The sequence below is a fragment of the Cryptomeria japonica genome, chromosome 3 (assembly GCF_030272615.1).
Source record: "Cryptomeria japonica chromosome 3, Sugi_1.0, whole genome shotgun sequence".
Classification (NCBI taxonomy): domain Eukaryota; kingdom Viridiplantae; phylum Streptophyta; class Pinopsida; order Cupressales; family Cupressaceae; genus Cryptomeria; species Cryptomeria japonica.
Window position 1 is genome coordinate 674,550,825 of NC_081407.1, and position 17,237 is coordinate 674,568,061.

General features: G+C 36.0%; 1 protein-coding gene across 1 annotated transcript in view; it reads left to right on the forward strand.

Moving 5' to 3' along the window:
• Positions 1-16,274, forward strand: part of LOC131030636 (uncharacterized) — a 78,452-nt gene extending 62,178 nt beyond the window's left edge. The window contains exons 6-13 of the mRNA XM_059217631.1: positions 10,788-10,956; positions 11,245-11,298; positions 11,566-11,628; positions 11,736-11,864; positions 12,000-12,077; positions 12,530-13,381; positions 14,770-14,942; positions 15,846-16,274. Coding sequence (XP_059073614.1) covers positions 10,788-10,956; positions 11,245-11,298; positions 11,566-11,628; positions 11,736-11,864; positions 12,000-12,077; positions 12,530-13,381; positions 14,770-14,942; positions 15,846-15,990 — 1,663 coding nt within the window. The 3' untranslated portion in view covers positions 15,991-16,274. The remainder of the gene's footprint in view (positions 1-10,787; positions 10,957-11,244; positions 11,299-11,565; positions 11,629-11,735; positions 11,865-11,999; positions 12,078-12,529; positions 13,382-14,769; positions 14,943-15,845) is intronic.
• Positions 16,275-17,237: the final 963 nt, after the last annotated feature.

Below are 17,237 nucleotides of genomic sequence, written 5' to 3' on the forward strand. Positions count from 1 at the left end.
GGAACTTCGTGTTTTTGGCGATTCTCAACTTGTCATCCGTCAAGCAACTGATGATTATCAAACAAAGGATGAAAATCTAATGCCTTACAAACAACTGGTAGATGATCTGAAATAGCACTTTGCAAAGATAGAGTTTGAGCAGATACCAAGAGAACAGAATCGTGCTGCTGATGCCATGGCTACAATTGCTTCGCTCATTGATTTACCGCAAAATGAGACTCGCTATGAGTTCCTGGTTGACAACTTGCTGATTCCGTCATATGAGATCACTCCTACAGAAATGATATGTGTTGTTGGTCCTGAATCCCAGTTATATGGTTCCATATTCACATACCTTCGCGACAACATTTTACCTCCCGATCTATCGAACAACCAACGCCGCACTTTCATCCGCCAATCCTCCCGATACGTTATCCTAGCTGATATCCTATACCGACGAGGTCTAGATGGCACCCTCCTTAGATGTTTAGAGAGTGACGAAGCTCAAATTGCGTTACGAGAAGTACACGAAGGGATATGTGGTCCGCATACTAGTGGTCCTACCTTGGCCAAGAAACTCATCAGGACTGGATACTACTGGCCTACTATGGAAAAAGATGCATATCAGTTTGTCAAGAAGTGTAAGCAGTGTCAAATTCATGGAGACCTCATACATGCACCAGCACAGGAACTACAGCCACTTGCATCTCCTTGGCCCTTTTGTCAGTGGGGACTCGATCTCATAGGCAAGATTCACCCTCCTTCTTCCAATGGACATAAATTCATTATCACAGCCATAGAGTATTTCACAAAGTGGATTGAAGTCGTGCCTCTCACACAAGTTACTGGGAAACAAATCGCTACTTTCATCCTGAACTACATCATTTGCCGATACGGGATCCCTACTTCCATTATCACTGACAACGGGCGTCCTTTCAAGAACCAGGATGTTCGTGAACTCTGTGAGCGCTTCCATATCTCTCATCGTTTCTCCACACCATATTATCCCCAAGGTAATGGCCAAGCTGAGGCGTCTAACAAAACAATTCTCAAAATCCTTAAAAAGACAGTCGACGACGCTGGCCGTAACTGGCATGTCCAACTCAATCCCGCACTTTGGGCCTATCGTACCAGTGTTCGCACACCTACAGGAGCTACACCCTACTCACTTGTCTACGGCGCTGAAGCCATCTTGCCTATTGAGGTCGAGCTACCTTCTTTACGGGTCTCTTTAAGAAACATAATCAACGACGAAGACTACAGGGTCTCTCGCTTACAAGAACTAGAACTGATGGAGGAATGACGACACACTGCTTTTAATCATCTCAAGGCTTACCAACAACGAATGAGTCGCAGTTACAATCACAAGGTCAAGCCTCGCACATTTGAGGTAGGTGACTTAGTCCTCAGAGAGAACCCCAAGAATCAGCAAGATAGAGAAAAGAAGGGCAAATTTGAACCCAACTGGCTTGGTCCTTACATCATCACAACAGTATATGGATCTGGGGCATATCAGCTCTCAACTACAGAAGGTGAACCCTTGGAGGATCCTATCAACAGCATGCACCTTCGCAGGTTCTACACATAGCCCTTCGGAATATCCTAATTCAAAAATACAAAAAAAAAATCAAAAAATTCAAAAAATACAAAAAAATTATAAAACAAAAAAATCGTTACTTGGTGAAAACCTGGCAAACAGGCGCCTTGTGACAACAAAAAAATTGAAAAAATCCAAAAAAGTAAAGAGAAATAATTTCGTCCAACGGTGAAAACCACTTCGGTGGCGCCCTGGGCAAGTACCATGGTGAAAACTGGGTCACCAGCGCCATGCGTAGAGACTTTGCTCCTCCCTCCTTCGGGATTCACTTTCATCCTTTCACTTTGCACACACTCACAACCTATTCATCCATAATAAACTTACCCATTCCCATCATGGTTTGTTATTGATCTACCTAAGATTGGTTAGCCATCCATAACCCTCCCTTTTCACTCCCTTTTCACTCCCTTTCCATCCATAATAAATCAGATCCTATCTATGGCTAAGGCAAAATCCTACGTCTAGTGATGGGTGTGGAACTGAGAACATCACATGTTTCGAGGAGTACAGTTTCTTCCAGCTTCCTTCAAGTCTATCCGCGCACAATCCGCAATAAAGCAACATTTGCATCGCCAGTCCACAATAAAGTTCCGCCTTCTCCGCAATAAAGTATCAGTTTCATGGATTCAGTCAGTTTCAGATGAGACACAGCAGCAACAATGAGCTTCAACAAAATCAAATCTTTCAACAGACTCAGACAACATATGGTTCAGTGCTATCTATCCTTTTTGTGAAAGTAAACATTGTGACCACAATCAAAATTCGACTTATACAAGTGACAAGAGACACTAAACTTGAGGACTACAGTGGATGTTGGTGTCGAGTCTTGGTTTTCTTTTGATTTCATCTTTTTTGGTGACATGTCTTTTAGCTTTTCCAGGATGTCTTTGACTAGAGATTCTATCTCCAGGATGTCTTTGACTAGAAAGGCGAGGATGGGGTATCGTCACCTATTTGCATTTGTTGTCTGTGGATTGTCTTTTAGTAATGCTATGACTTGTCCAAGGATATGAGGACACTGTGAGTCTAGTATGAACTGGGGCATTCCTTGTTTGTGACTGTCTTATCTCCATGCAAACAGGTACAATGACTTTCTGGGTCGAACAAATGCCTCGATTGTCATAACCTACCTGCCATAATAAGCTCAATGATGATAACGCACAAGAAGCTCTTTCACGTTCATATCTTCTGTCTTCCATCCCCCTTTCTTGATTGACTTCAATTGTCCTTCTCGAGTCCGTGTAGCCCGCTATCACATGACTGAGTATAATGACACACCAAAAACATTTGCATTTCATATAGTTACACCTACATCACCACATATAAGCATTTCATACATACATATAGATATCACAACTGCATCACATCCTGCACACAACACCTGTTAGCACAATCTACATTGGCATTATTATATTCATCTATGTTACTTACATTGTTTTATTCATCTGCATTACATACATTCACATTTGCATCATACATCACATATACAACATAAAAGAACAAAAATATATTGCATTGCATCATATAAGCATCCATATCATAAAACATGTATCACATAAGAACATTTCATCACATAAGGTACACATGCATATAGCTGCCGCAAAAATGAATCATCTCATATATAATCAAAAGTGTCATGATACAATGATGTCAAAAGAATCATATGGCTACAAAATCACCCGCAGGTGTCTACAATACAAAAATGGTACAATACTGATACATAGGGAGCCCTCTAAGGCTATGATGAACTCCCTCCCTCGGAGCCGCCTGGCCTCGACAGAGTTTGAGCCCTAGAAGGACCCACCCCAAGATCAACTCTCCTAGCCCCTGCGTCCCCTGCAGCCACCCCTCGTGTCGTCCTATCCAGACAGAGGAACCCACTGATAACTCCTGCCAACACTATTGGTAGTGCTAATCCTGTCCATGTCATGGTATCCCATGCCACATGTCCCACCCTCATCTCCAGTCCCGGATCCTAGAACACTCATCTCAGTGCATCCCTATCTTCGTCTTGATCATAGGGTACTAACTCCCCATCGATCAGTATCCATAGAATCCTATATACATCCTCCAAGGTGACTGTCATCTCACCCATCGGCAGATGAAACGTACAAGTCTCTGAGTGCCATCTCTTAGCCAGTGCAGTCAGCAATCCCATGTTCACCCAAAACTCAGGCACATACAGAATGTATCTCAATCCCATAACCTCAATCACAGCTCAGTCCTCGGCTATCAACTCAGGTCACAACCTCTGCGTCGACGGGAATCTCTCTCATGACTCTAGCATCGGCAAATACTCCTGCAGTCAAGCAAATCAATCATGTCAGTTATCGTGGCATTCACTGTTTATCACAAAATGCTACTCGCTATCTAAATGCACATAGCTATTTATCCTAGTGACACTCACTGTTCATCACAAAGTGTTGCTATCTATCCTAGTAGTACTCCCTGTTCATCACAAAGTACTACATGTGTGACACTCACTGTTCATCACAAAGTGTTACTCATATTTGCACTCCCTGTTCATCACAAAGTGCTGCTCATATTTTAGTACTCCCTATTCATCACAAAGTACTCTATCTTGGTACTCACTGTTCATCACAAAGTGCCTTGATCTATCTTAGTTTTCCCTAGAGGCCCTTCTTGAGTGTATCCTCTCAGCAGCTTATCCAATCGACAGCATATGTTCATCACAGAACTGCCGATTTGACCTGGAAGACATAAACACACATTTATTATATTACCTAGTATGCATTAATGACAACAATAAATGCATCAAAGTACGAGGAGGTTTTGTGGTACTCACTAGCTCTCCTGCCTCCGTTGGCCTCTAGAATCGGCGAACACGGTCGAAACTATGAACAAAAGCCATTGCTGCTGACTGTTGCTGCTTTATTTTCGCTTTGCACTAAGCTCTTGTGACGGTGTAGATGACAATGAGGATGTCTTTTGCCCGTGGTCTATCTTATAGATTGCCCTAGCTCTCATTTCCCGAGTCAGTCTTCCTTATCCCGTGACTTTGTCACTTTATCTGATCAGTCCATTCTATCCCGTCTTTCTTATCGAGAGATTGTCTGCAATCTTTTCAGACATTTTCATCCAATCTCTCGAGGGGGCATATCATTCCCATCCTGGGGCAACTTTGTATCAGTTCATCTTATCTTCTTTGAAACAACGCGACAAGCCGCATTGTCTCAAAGAGGGGCAAAATGTAGACACTCAAAATTGTCATGTCTAATTAAATAAATATTTTATTTATTTAATTATCTAAGCCTAATTCTTCTATTAATTAAATAAATTTTTATTTATTTAATTAATTCATTTATCCTCTTCTAGCCTTATTTCTCATTTAAATAAATACATTTATTTATTTAAATTATCCCTTTCCTAAATTAAATAAATATTTTATTTATTTAATTGTCCTACTTCTTCTATTAATTAAATAAATTTTTATTTATTTAATTCATTATCTTTTTCTACACATGACACATGTCATTCATCTCTTAATTCCTACACTACCTACCTCTTTCATTATTTTGGTATTTCTTATACCTACCCTCTAATCCTAGCCGACCTCTCTTTTTACACCTCTCAATCTTAACCCTCCATTTCATATTGTGTCTTCTATTTAAGGAGATGCTTTCTTCATTGTCAAACCCTAATCACTCAGGCTAATGATCTTTCATGCAACTTGCTACACTTGCAACCACATTCCGTTCTTTATTGAGCTCTTGTGCATACAAAAATCTGAGAGCAAGCATATCAAACAAGATCAATGGAGATAGGAAGAATGGAGATCAAAACCCTATTGGACATGTGATGGTATAATCTTTGTGATTTTGAGTTATTTTGCATTGTCTTAGGTTATCTTCATATGTTATGGTGGATCTTTGTTCATTGTTAGGCTAGGGTTTGGTGGTTGAATCCATTTTAGTCTTTCAATATTGTTATTATTTGTTATCCATTTTCACCATATACAGGTAGCTTTGGGACATAGGGACCTAAAATGGATTTATGAGATGGAGGGGGAGAATTTTTAGCAGGTGGACTAGCAACTTTGGATGCCATTGCAGGTTCTTTTGGATGCACTGCTTTTTTTTGCTTTGGGATCCACATTATTTTTGCTTTTTCTTTAGTGGGCCTTTGTGGCCTTTGGGATTCATTGCATTTTTGTATCAGCTTTTGCACTGTTGGAAAATGTCTTTTTGAATGGACATGATCATCTTTATATTGATGTGGATGTTTAGCTTTATACATTTTTGATTTGGCATCCAAATTTCTGCTAGTAGCCTTGGAAGGAGTGTGCAGAGGTGAAGGACATGGAGGAAATATGGGTGAAGTGATGGAGGTAGGATGTTGGATGGAATGTGAGGACATGTGCCTTTGTTGATCCTGACTAGGAATGAAAGGAATGGGATGTTTATGATGGGTGATGGAGATATGGGATCTGTGTATGAAGGGACGAGTCGAAAAAGATGGAGGATGGGATTTTGGTATATAAGGGCCCAAAATGGATTTTGCATGTGGGGGATATGTGATGGTGGATTTTGGGATATAGGGACCCAAAAATGGATTTAGAGGATGAAGGAGGAAGCTGAATGGTTGTTTTAGCTTTATACGATGGAGGAGGGGGGATGGTGATAAATGATTTGGAGGAACGATGGGGAGATGTAATGGTAGATTTGGAAGCATACATGGATTTTGCATTAGTTGTACCAACATTTTTATTTGAAGTGCCTCGGGATATGTAATGAAGACCATGATGTGTGTGTGTGTGTGTGTGTGTGTGTGTGTGTGTGTGTGTGTTTTGTCCTTATTCTTGTATGTTGTTCGAGATGAGAATATTTCTGGCATTTACCCATTGACCAAAAAGGATGTTTATGGAATTTCTCTTATGGTTTATTTGGAGGATTCTGCTCTTTTGGATGCTTTATGATTTTGTATATGGTTGTCGAAAGGATTCTGTCTATGTTAATCATTAGAGGCATTTCTATATGGAGTTCTAACAAGTGTTTGCAGGGCAACGATAATTGCCTGATGTTTTATTACTAACAATGATTGTTAAAGGAAAGGTGTCGATATGTTTTTTCAGGTGCTTGCAAGAGCAACAAAATTAATAGAAAGAAAGGAACATACTTCCAATTAAAGTTGGTCGAATAAGAGTTTTGATATAACAGGATCTCCTCCTATTGGGGAGGATGATGCATCATTTGTAATTATAAAGTTGTAATAGTAAGTGGCAAGCCATGTAGAATATTGTAATTAGATCCATAAAAAGGAAATATTGCTATGGATAAGCATAGGACTGGCAATGCAATATTTAATTATGCAAATGGGGGTTAGACCTCATTTGTCACCAACCTACATGAGTAAAGAAGGATTTGTAAACTGGATTTTCTGGACCTTATTGGTCTCGGGCAAGACTGAAGGTTTTCTTTACCCCGTTCTTTCCTACTGGTACCCGCATTGAATGGAGATGTACTTTAAAAACTTTTAATTAATAAATTCCTGGCTTCGGCCTCTTACCCATCCAAAAAAAAAAAAAATTATTTGGATTATAGTTAATAATTTTAATTTAAATAAATTTATAAAATTTATTTAATTATATTAGTAGAATAGGAGTGAAATGAATTAATTAAATGTAAATTTAATTAATAGAAAAATATTAGTGTATTAAACAAATATTAAATATATATTTAATTTAGTGGACAAATTTATGTGTCTACACACTCACATATGGATGTAAAAAGTCTATCAATAAAAACTAGAAGCATTTAATATGACATGTTTATGAGACTTTAATACATGAAAAATAAAAAATCATTTAATAATTATTTAATATTTATTACAATATCTTAATATAATAGTAATAATTTAATTATACTGATTATAATATAATAATTCCCCATTAATGAGATTTGGAAGGTTAATCTTCTTGTTAATGTGTATGATGGAGTAAATTGGAAGAAACTTAAAAACGGGTTAGAAAAAGGTCAATTTCAATAGAGCATCTAGAGGTAATTTTGGTTCGAGTGGTGCAAGAGATCATAATGGCAATATCCCGGACAAAAGTCTAAATATTTGGGAGAAACGACAAAACAACATAACAAAATTTCAAGTTGCCTTCCTAGGTCTAAAATGTGGCATCTTGAAAGTTGCATGCTTGCACCTAGAAGGTGACTCACTCATCATTGTTAATGTAATTAGGCAGAAATCGACCCCTATATGGAAGCTCAGGAAATGGTTAAAGCCTATCTGGGAGTTGATAGGTAGTTTTATAGAACTCAAAATTACCCATACATATCGTGAGGGCAACACGCTGGTAGATGACTTGGCAAAGTTGGCGGTAGGGTGATTTTGCATTGATATGTCAAACTTCATTCCATAGGGTGGAACCACTTTATTATAGTAGTAGAGGTTGTTGATGAGGAGACTCCGAGCATTATTTATTCAAATGTTACTATCCCGGTAATTGGGCATGTCACCGATCTCTCATGATATTTATGAGTAGTGTGGTGTACCAATTCTGTCACCTAACTCTCATGATATTTATGAGTGGTGTGGTGTACCAATTCGAATCATGGTATTGTTATTCATGCATTTAGGATGATTCTAGGAAATGATTTTCAAAGGATGGATCACAAACATAGTTAATACATATGTTTCAACAATATTTTCCCGTAACCTTGTTGGACATGGAGAATTGAAAGAAATGTAGGGCTAGGTAAAGGTATTCCATTACCAAAAGATTACCATTTGTATCATGTCATGGGAAAGAGGGAAAGAGGTGGGGAAGCTCTCATTGAATAACTCTACATAATCATCTCTTCTTTTGAGGAGGGTGCTTATAATTGAATGAAATGTTTTTTTTTCTTAAAGAGAATGATGGGTTTCGATCTAAATGGGGAAACTGGATGGAGAGGTGGAAGAGGATTTTGTTGTAGACATCAAGGAAGAGGAAGTTGATTCTAGGAAGGTAGTACTAGAGGAGGTCAAAATTTCTACTCATGATTGTTGGAGCTCTGTTTAGTTGAGTTAGCGGTCTAGTTTTATGTTAATTAGTATAGTATATGGGTCTCCTTTTTGAGGTTTGAAGACTTTTTGTTTTATATTTGAAGTCCTATTAATAGACCTTGATGTTGTAGGGGTTAATTGATTGAATTATATCTGGATGGGTGGGTAGTTTCATCAATTTGCTATGGTTATGTAATGAACATATGTAAATTCCTTTTTTGATATTAATATAAGGGTGCTTCTACCTTCTATTAATCGATTAAAAAATAACAATATAATAATTTTAAAGTGGAATAATGAACAAATATGATATCTTTCAACATATTTTACCTATATTTTTCTAAAGATAGGTATACTAGTTATATATTTTTAATAAATGAATGAAATGCAACTAAACTAATCAACTAATATTAAATAATTAATTACATATTTTTAATTATTTTATACAATGAATTAATTTTTTAAATAAAATAATTGCAAGTTTTACAAAGACACATGAAAAATCAAATAGAACAAAACTAGTATACCTATTTTTAGAGAAATATGGGTAAAGTACGCCCAAAGATATCATATTTGTTTATTATTCCACTTAAAAATAATTATATTATTATATTATAATTAATATTTATTTATTATTATACTATGATATTGTAATCAATATTATATTATTATTAAGATATTACTATATTTTATTTTTTTTATATTTCTATTAAACTTCAAAAAAATCTATTAAGACTAATTATTATTATTATATTATCATATCTTTGTATTATTATTATAATATTATTTTGACAAAGTTAACTATTAGTATGGTGGAGATAAATAGAATTGATTAATAGTTAAACTCGGAGTGGTGATAGTTAAACTCGAAGTCAATTTTAATCACAAGAGTTTTATTATTATTTTTAAAAAAAGAATTGCAAGTTGTACTATTATTTTAAAGAAAAAAATTGCAAGTTGTAGAAAGACGCACATGAAAAATCAAATAGAACAAAATAATAAAATAAAATTATTGCATACAATGAATTATTTTTGTAAAATAAAATAATTGCAAGTTCTACAAAGATAGGCATGAACAATTAAATAACATAAAATAATAAAATAAAATGATTACATACAATGATTTTTTTAAATAAAATAATTGCAAGTCCTACAAAGATACACATGAAATATCAAATAGAACAAAATAATAAAATAAAATAATTTCATACAACAAATTATTTTTTTAAATAAAATAATTGAAATTTACAAGTTCTACAAAGACACATAAAGAGTCAACTAGAACAAAATATTTAAATAAAATTATTTCATACTAACAAATTATTTTTTAAATAAAATAATTGTAATTTACAAGTTCTACAAAAAAAAACATGAAAAATCAAAATAATAAAATATACCATTCCAAATAAAACAGAATATTCTCAAATATGTTTATCATGATAATAATTATTATATACCAACTCTCACAAAAATAAATAAATAATTGCAATTTGCAAGTTCTACAAAGACACATGAAAAATCAGATGGAACAAAATAATAAAATAAACGACTTCAAATAAAACAGAATATTCTCAAATATCATAATAATAATTATATACCAACTCACACAAAACGGACGCACCCTTTTATACTTTAGTTTATACAACTATCCATATCATATAAATAAAAAATTTATATCAACTCCCACATAAAATACACCATTTTATACTTTAATTAATAAACCATCCAATCACCATGATCCCCAAACAAAGAGTACTATTTGTTTTATTATTTTGATTTTTCATGTCTCTTTGTAGCACTTGCAAATTACAATTATAATATTTAAACAATAATTTATTAGTATGAGATAATTGTATTTAATTAAGCTTAAATAAGCGAAAAAGACACCGTATCGTATCAGATCATACACGCGTGAGGTGACAACTAATATAAAATAGACTTTGCTTCGCAAATTCGTGACCAGGCTTCGAACGCGTGACGTTTGGAACTTTTTTCTACGGGAAAAACATAGAAAGAAAGGGTTGGGTCAACTATCAGGCCGCCCACACGGGACACAAATTTAATTAGAACAATGATTTGGTTTAAATCACAAAGCCTTTTTGATTTGACGTCAGTGACGCCACCGCTTGCGAACAATCTCGGAAATGATTTGACACCTCTCAAATTGCAGTAATTAATGTCTGGAAATTTCATTTAGTCATACCCGCGGAAGAAACGCCGAAATAGACAATTTCCATTGGACGGAATTGAGGCACGAAATGTCACGTGACGTGATGTTCGCTGCTAGACTGCCGCGGTGGAACGAAAGGATCGAACGGGACAAAAACCTACGGGAAAGAAATCCTAGTGTGGAAGATTCGTCTAGGGTTTGGAAAAACTAAGGGCGCAAATCTGCGGTTAGACCAACGCGTCTTTGCGGACAGGTAGGTGGCAGCTGGAGAAATCTCCAGATCTTGTATTGGTGGAACTTTTCTGAGTAAAATTTGGGCACATAAGTGCGAGTTGGGCTGCGGAGCATATTCCGTGGCCAAATTGTAGTTGAATCTTTCAATTATCACGAGTTTTTTAATGTGTTGATTACGTTTTCGAACAGAGGAATTTGGAGCAAATTTTGCTTCTGAATATTTCTTTTGTTCTTTGTTTTTTTCCCATAGAGCCTTCGAGAAGGCTTTGTAAAGAATTTAGCGGCGGATTTCTTTAAATTTAAGGTATTTAAAGGCCTTTTCTTATAATAGTGTACAGCATCGCTGCTAAACCCTTGGATCTTAAACGAAATAGATTTCTGGAGTTAGCTTGCTGTAGATTTGTGAAATTTTGTGAACATTCAGGCAAGTAGCTTTTGAATCAGAAGGCGTGAGATTTAGGTGAATACAGATCTTTTGTTGTAATATTTGTTGCGTTTAGCTTGATTTTGCTTTGAGCAGCTCAAATTTGCAGTGCTTCGTTGTAATATTTGTTGAGTTTTGAATTTGCAGCGTTTACTGCAACTCGCTTTTATTTACCATGTTATTTCCGAAGCTCGGCAAAATTGCTTTTTGGTGCAATATTAGCGTAGTTTGATTTAAACTTTCTGCATCCTTCAGTTTTTGCAGCAGTTCATTTGATTTTGGTATTCATTGTGTTTTAATCGTCGATTCCTTTGTAGCTTTTTACTTTTGATGACGATATTTCTGTATTTCTGTATCCATTAGACTGTTTCAATCCAGCGCAGACCTGCGGGATTTTCAAAAACAGTTTTGCATTGCTCGGCCTGATTTTTGCTTTCATTAGTTCAGTTTTTCAAGCACTTAGTATATATGTGGCCTTTCTATAGGTTAATGGCTACAATTTTTGCAGCAGATTTTTGTTTGGCATTATTACGCTTTGTTACTGCAATTATCTGCTAATGGTCAAATATTTGTTCATTTAGGATTATGCTGTCCTGTTTACATTCTTCTTCTCCAGCTCTTCATATGGTGCTTGCTTTGTTTGGTGTTGCCAGCCACAAGTATTATGTTTTTTCTAGCCTTTCAAATTTCCTTAGTCACCTTGTTTAGTTATCTATAAAGTTTGTTCATCCCCTTCTAATAAATTTTCGTAACCTGTAAAATATTTGCTTCTTTTGCCCTGATTTCGCTTCCTTGACTTCAATGTTTGGACTGATTTATTACTATTTGCTTCTTGAGTTCCATTTCGCTTCGTTAACTTTACTGTTTGGACTATAGAACAATACTGTGTAATATTTTCTCTGCTTGGCATAATCGTTTCGGTTAGTTCAAATTTTGCATTGTTCCGTGGAATGCATGCTTTGCGTTTCAGTTTGAATTAAAGCTTTTTCACTCAGCTAATGAATTTTGTTCTTGTTTCAAAAATTTGCCTAAAATGTACTGATATTTTTCAGACTGTTGTGCAGTTTTGACCAAAGGTTTCTTCCCCCAACCTTAGATTTCCGAATTGTAAACAAAATCCTGTATTTTTTCTCGGGCAGAGTTCGAATTTTCAACAACAATGTTGCTCCGTAGCTCCTCAACACCAATTCTGGGATCCCTGACTCTTCATTCAGATAACAACAGGGAAAACGTAGGAAAAGCAAATTCCTTGACTGAAAATGCAAACCGGTTTGGTTTCCGCGGTACAAATTCTCATACTCATTATGAGACCTGCTCTGTGGACGAAGAAAAAGAAGTGAATTCCATGTCCAACTTCAGGCGAGTTCATTCGGACGGGAGCCTGGAGAATCTGATTGGCAATGGCTGCCCTGTTCAAGAAAAGCTAGCTGCCGATACATTCTTGCAATGCGACTCATTTGATGATTTCAATCTCATTTCTTCGAATAAGCCTTGGCCTAGAAGGCTGTCTGCCCACAAGCGATTACCTTCTCTGAAATCCATTGCATCTCTTTCCTGGTATTGTAAAGAGGAAGACGAATTCAATCAAGATGAAAGCTTGGAAATTTCTGCTGATGCTTCGGAATCAAGTATGCAAGAATTTAGCTTTGGAAACGAGCGAATGAGGGAAAGTAATTTGAAAGGCCTTGCAATATCTGAAAATGAACAGGATATGGTGTCAGCAAAGCCAATGTTCATGGCTCGAGGGCTTGGAATTGATATCATAGAACCTTCCACAGATGTGGGAGGTGGGCATGGAAATTCAACTCCCAAAGAGACCTCTCTTGGTGGTAGCGGTGGAGGTGGTGGAGAAGATGGATATGGAGGTGGATCTGAGAATATTGAGGAATATTATCAAAAAATGCTTGAGGGCAATCCCGCAAATTCTCTCATCTTGAGGAATTATGCTCAGTTTTTGTACGAAGTAAGTATTATATTTGTATTTTGTTTGAATTAAAAAATTAACTGTTCTCTGTGATATAAGCCACATAATTAGTTAAATTGTTCTATACTAATAGTCCTTAATTATCAGACCTAAGCCCAGGAAGAATCACCTCAGTCTTGTCAGTGTTAAAAATCCAATGATCCACCTCTGTGTACCCTGTAAGAATGTTTGTCAGATGCCCTACCTATTTGGGTGTTAACCCAAAAGTATAGAAGCAGCGTGCAAGCCATATGCTTTTCGATCATTTTATGGACGCTGCAGCCTGCATCCACTGCAAAACTAATGGGATTTTTCAGAAAAATCAGTTGCCATAAATAGATTGCAGCAAGCTGTACTCATTGAGATTATGTGGCCCTTCAAAAAAAATTGTTACTGATTGGTAGGCCATGGGTAGTCCTGCAGGTAACTCACAAAAATTGTGTTTGGTGAATTTACATGTCTGTCTTTATCTATTAGTTTTTGCCATTTAAATGCTTGATTTCAGAACTTCTTAATCTCTTTGATATTTTACAATAGCGGGAATTGCTGTTTGTAGAAAAAAAAATTGTCTCGTCTGAATTGGGAAACCATAATACATAATCGTGAGTGACACCATACGGAGTTTGCCAGGGGAAAGAAGTCTTCGGAAATTAGTTTCTGCTTTTCTCTCTCTTTTTGGTATGCCCAAAATCACTTTCTTAGGCCCTGGCTAATTATTAGCGAGCATATTAACCATTTGACACATTTACGCAACAACTGTATAACACTTGCTGAGAATATCTAGAGAATTACCCCCAAGTGAACCCTTCCCTTATTTTACCATTTAGAGTTAATGCAGATTTCTTGTTCCTTCTTATTTATTCCCTTTTAAAATCTTAATGAAGATAACAAGTTTGTTCCTGCTTCCATTGTATAACTCTTGCACTTCTTTCAGATTGGCATATACTTTATACTCATGTAGATACTCTTGTTTCAATGTATACTCCGAAGTCCAATCTTTAGAACTTCTGATATTTCAGATTGCATCTTATTTTTCTAATTGTTATGCTTGTTGGCTATATTTTGGAGCCCAATTAATCCAATATGATACTTTTTGAACAGTAACATAGCTTTTTTGGTTTTTTTCTTAATTTCTTTTCAATTTTTTTGCATAAACTGAAGTGCCTGTAATTTATATAATTTAATATTCTTCTGAAATGGCAGCAGGGTATTAATAGGCACTACATAGGGTTTTAAGATTAATAGATTCAGAAGCTTTAATCCCTTCTTTCCTTTAATCCCAACCTTTGGGATTTTCAGCTATTTTTTTCAGATTTGATTCTTTGAATTTATGCTGTTAGTCCTTGATAAATTGAAAGGTAAACGGACTGTTTTTGGTTGCATGACAGACAAAGCATGACTATTTGAAGGCAGAAGAGTATTATTCGAGGGCAATTTTGGTCCAACCTGGTGATGGGGAAGTATTAGCACGGTACGCCAAATTGATATGGGAACTTCATGGCGATGAAGAGAGGGCATCAGCTTATTTTGAGCAAGCTGTACAGGCTTCCCCTGCAGACTGGTAAACTTCCTTTCCTGTGCATCCATCTCTTCTCTTGCAATCTTTTTTTTTTAAATGGAATGAATATTACATAAACAAAGTTAATTTTTTGTAATTTTGTAAATTTCAGTTGTTGCCACAAAGGGGCTCTGATATGCTAATTAGACCTTCTAGCCAGGCTGGGACCTAAAATGTTACCTTTACCTTTTTGTTTTTTAAATAAGGAAATATCTCAGAAAGGGTTTTTGAAAGTGGATAAGAACATGCCCTGTAGAGTTGAAAAAGTAGTGCACATAAAAACTTAAGATTTAAGGAGCTAGAGCCCTTTAAGGTTAATTTTGGTTATCGTAAGCACACTGTCAAGTGAGGACGAGCATTTCAGAAATGACTTACTGACAACTAGCTTCAGGTAGAATTAGTTATATAAGTTTTTTGCTCTGTTTCCTACCGTCTGATCTTTAAAGGACACTACGCACTCTAAAGAAGAGATATCCAAAAGGGTTATGCGAAATCAAACAAAAGTTGTAGGGCTTATATTTATTATAAACAGACCTTATAAATTAAATATGGTTCAACTCCTACGGACTATTTTGGTTTAGGACATTAAAAGTCTTCCCACAATCACTATCTACAATTTCTTCAGCAGAATACATTATTCTGATGCTTTTTGTGTTTGCCATTTGCAATTTGAATTTTCTTATTGAGGCCAGCAAGTTTTGAATTTGTAAGTCCCTGAATCATTTAGTCATTGACAGTGTTTCAAATACCAAATTAGTAACCACAAAATAGCATACATATTGATTGTTCAAAAGTCTATGGTGGGCTTCTTCATTCTATATGACAGTTTAGACATGGTGATTCTTTTTGCTAATGATACTCTATTCAATCCCTACTAATCTCTTCGTTGTTTTGCATTTGTTTCAGTCACGTTCTTGCAGCATATGCATCTTTCCTGTGGAATAGTAATACGGATGGAGAAGAGGAAGAGAAAGAGCAGGAGCCTTCAAATTTCTCATGCAACCCACATTCACATGGAATTGTTGGTTCAGCAACAGCTACCGTGGCATGATGCAAAATATCACATAAAAATGTCAAGGCCCCATCACATATTGTGAAGGCGCTTGAAGCATCCATATACCTCATGTCGGTCGTGCACATAGAATTGTTGGTTCGGCAACAGCTAACATGGCATGAAGCAAAATAGCACACATGAAAATCTCGAGGCCCCATCACATGTTGTGGAGGCACTTAAAACATCCATTTACCTCATTGCTAATTATGCACATCTCTCATATTTACAGTTTTGCTGCTAAGGATTACTGATCTACTAATTAAATCCTCATCTTTCATTAATTTTGTTTGATTTTTAGTCTGTCAATAACCTATTTACCTTAGGCTTATCTATTGAAAATGTTTACCCTCTCCCACAAGCTGTAAACCAAGTATTATTTTGATCTACTAATTAAATTTTCATAATTCAACAGATTTTAAATTTCAGTTTGTGAAAATTTGCTTGAACCTCTTCTATTGAAAAGGAGAACCCTCTCCAAAGAGAAAGAGTAGGGGAATAAATGATTGTGTTGGAGGGCTGAAGAGCTGTCCCACAAGTTTAACCTTTAATTCAGTGGATAAACCGTAACAATGATAAAATTTATTGGGACAAGTTTGAGGTATTTTCTTATTTATATTAGGATTCAATTATATAATATAAGTCAAAACTCATTGACTCAAATTTTTTGAGTAGTGGTTTACACAGATTCATCTTTCATGAAGAGAGGGGTGAACGAATGATATACTTAGCCCTCCCTACATCTAGGTGATGCCCACACGGATGAAGCATTGGAATATCTTGAGAGATTATCCATCCCAATACTATGATTTAAGCACACTTAACCATGGAATTTATCCCAAGAAAGGGGTGAATGAATGATATACTTAGCCCTCCCTACATCTAGGTGATGCCCACACGGATGAAGCATTGGAATATCTTGAAAGATTATCCATCCCAATACTATGATTTAAGCACACTTAACCTAAACAATAAACTTTACCAAGCTCCATCAACACTCAAACTTACACAAATTGAACCAAAAATGCATGTAATTTTTATATTGACATAATTTTGACATATAATGTATTAATGTGATAGCCATTACTAGCCACATCAACAAATATGAAATCTGAAACTAATAGTGTTCAGCTCTTGGAAAGGATTAGGAACAACAAAAAGAACAGCTGAAGGGAATCTTACAACAGCACACACCACAACAGCAAATTACAACATGTAACAAATGAACACACATTGAATAATTAAAA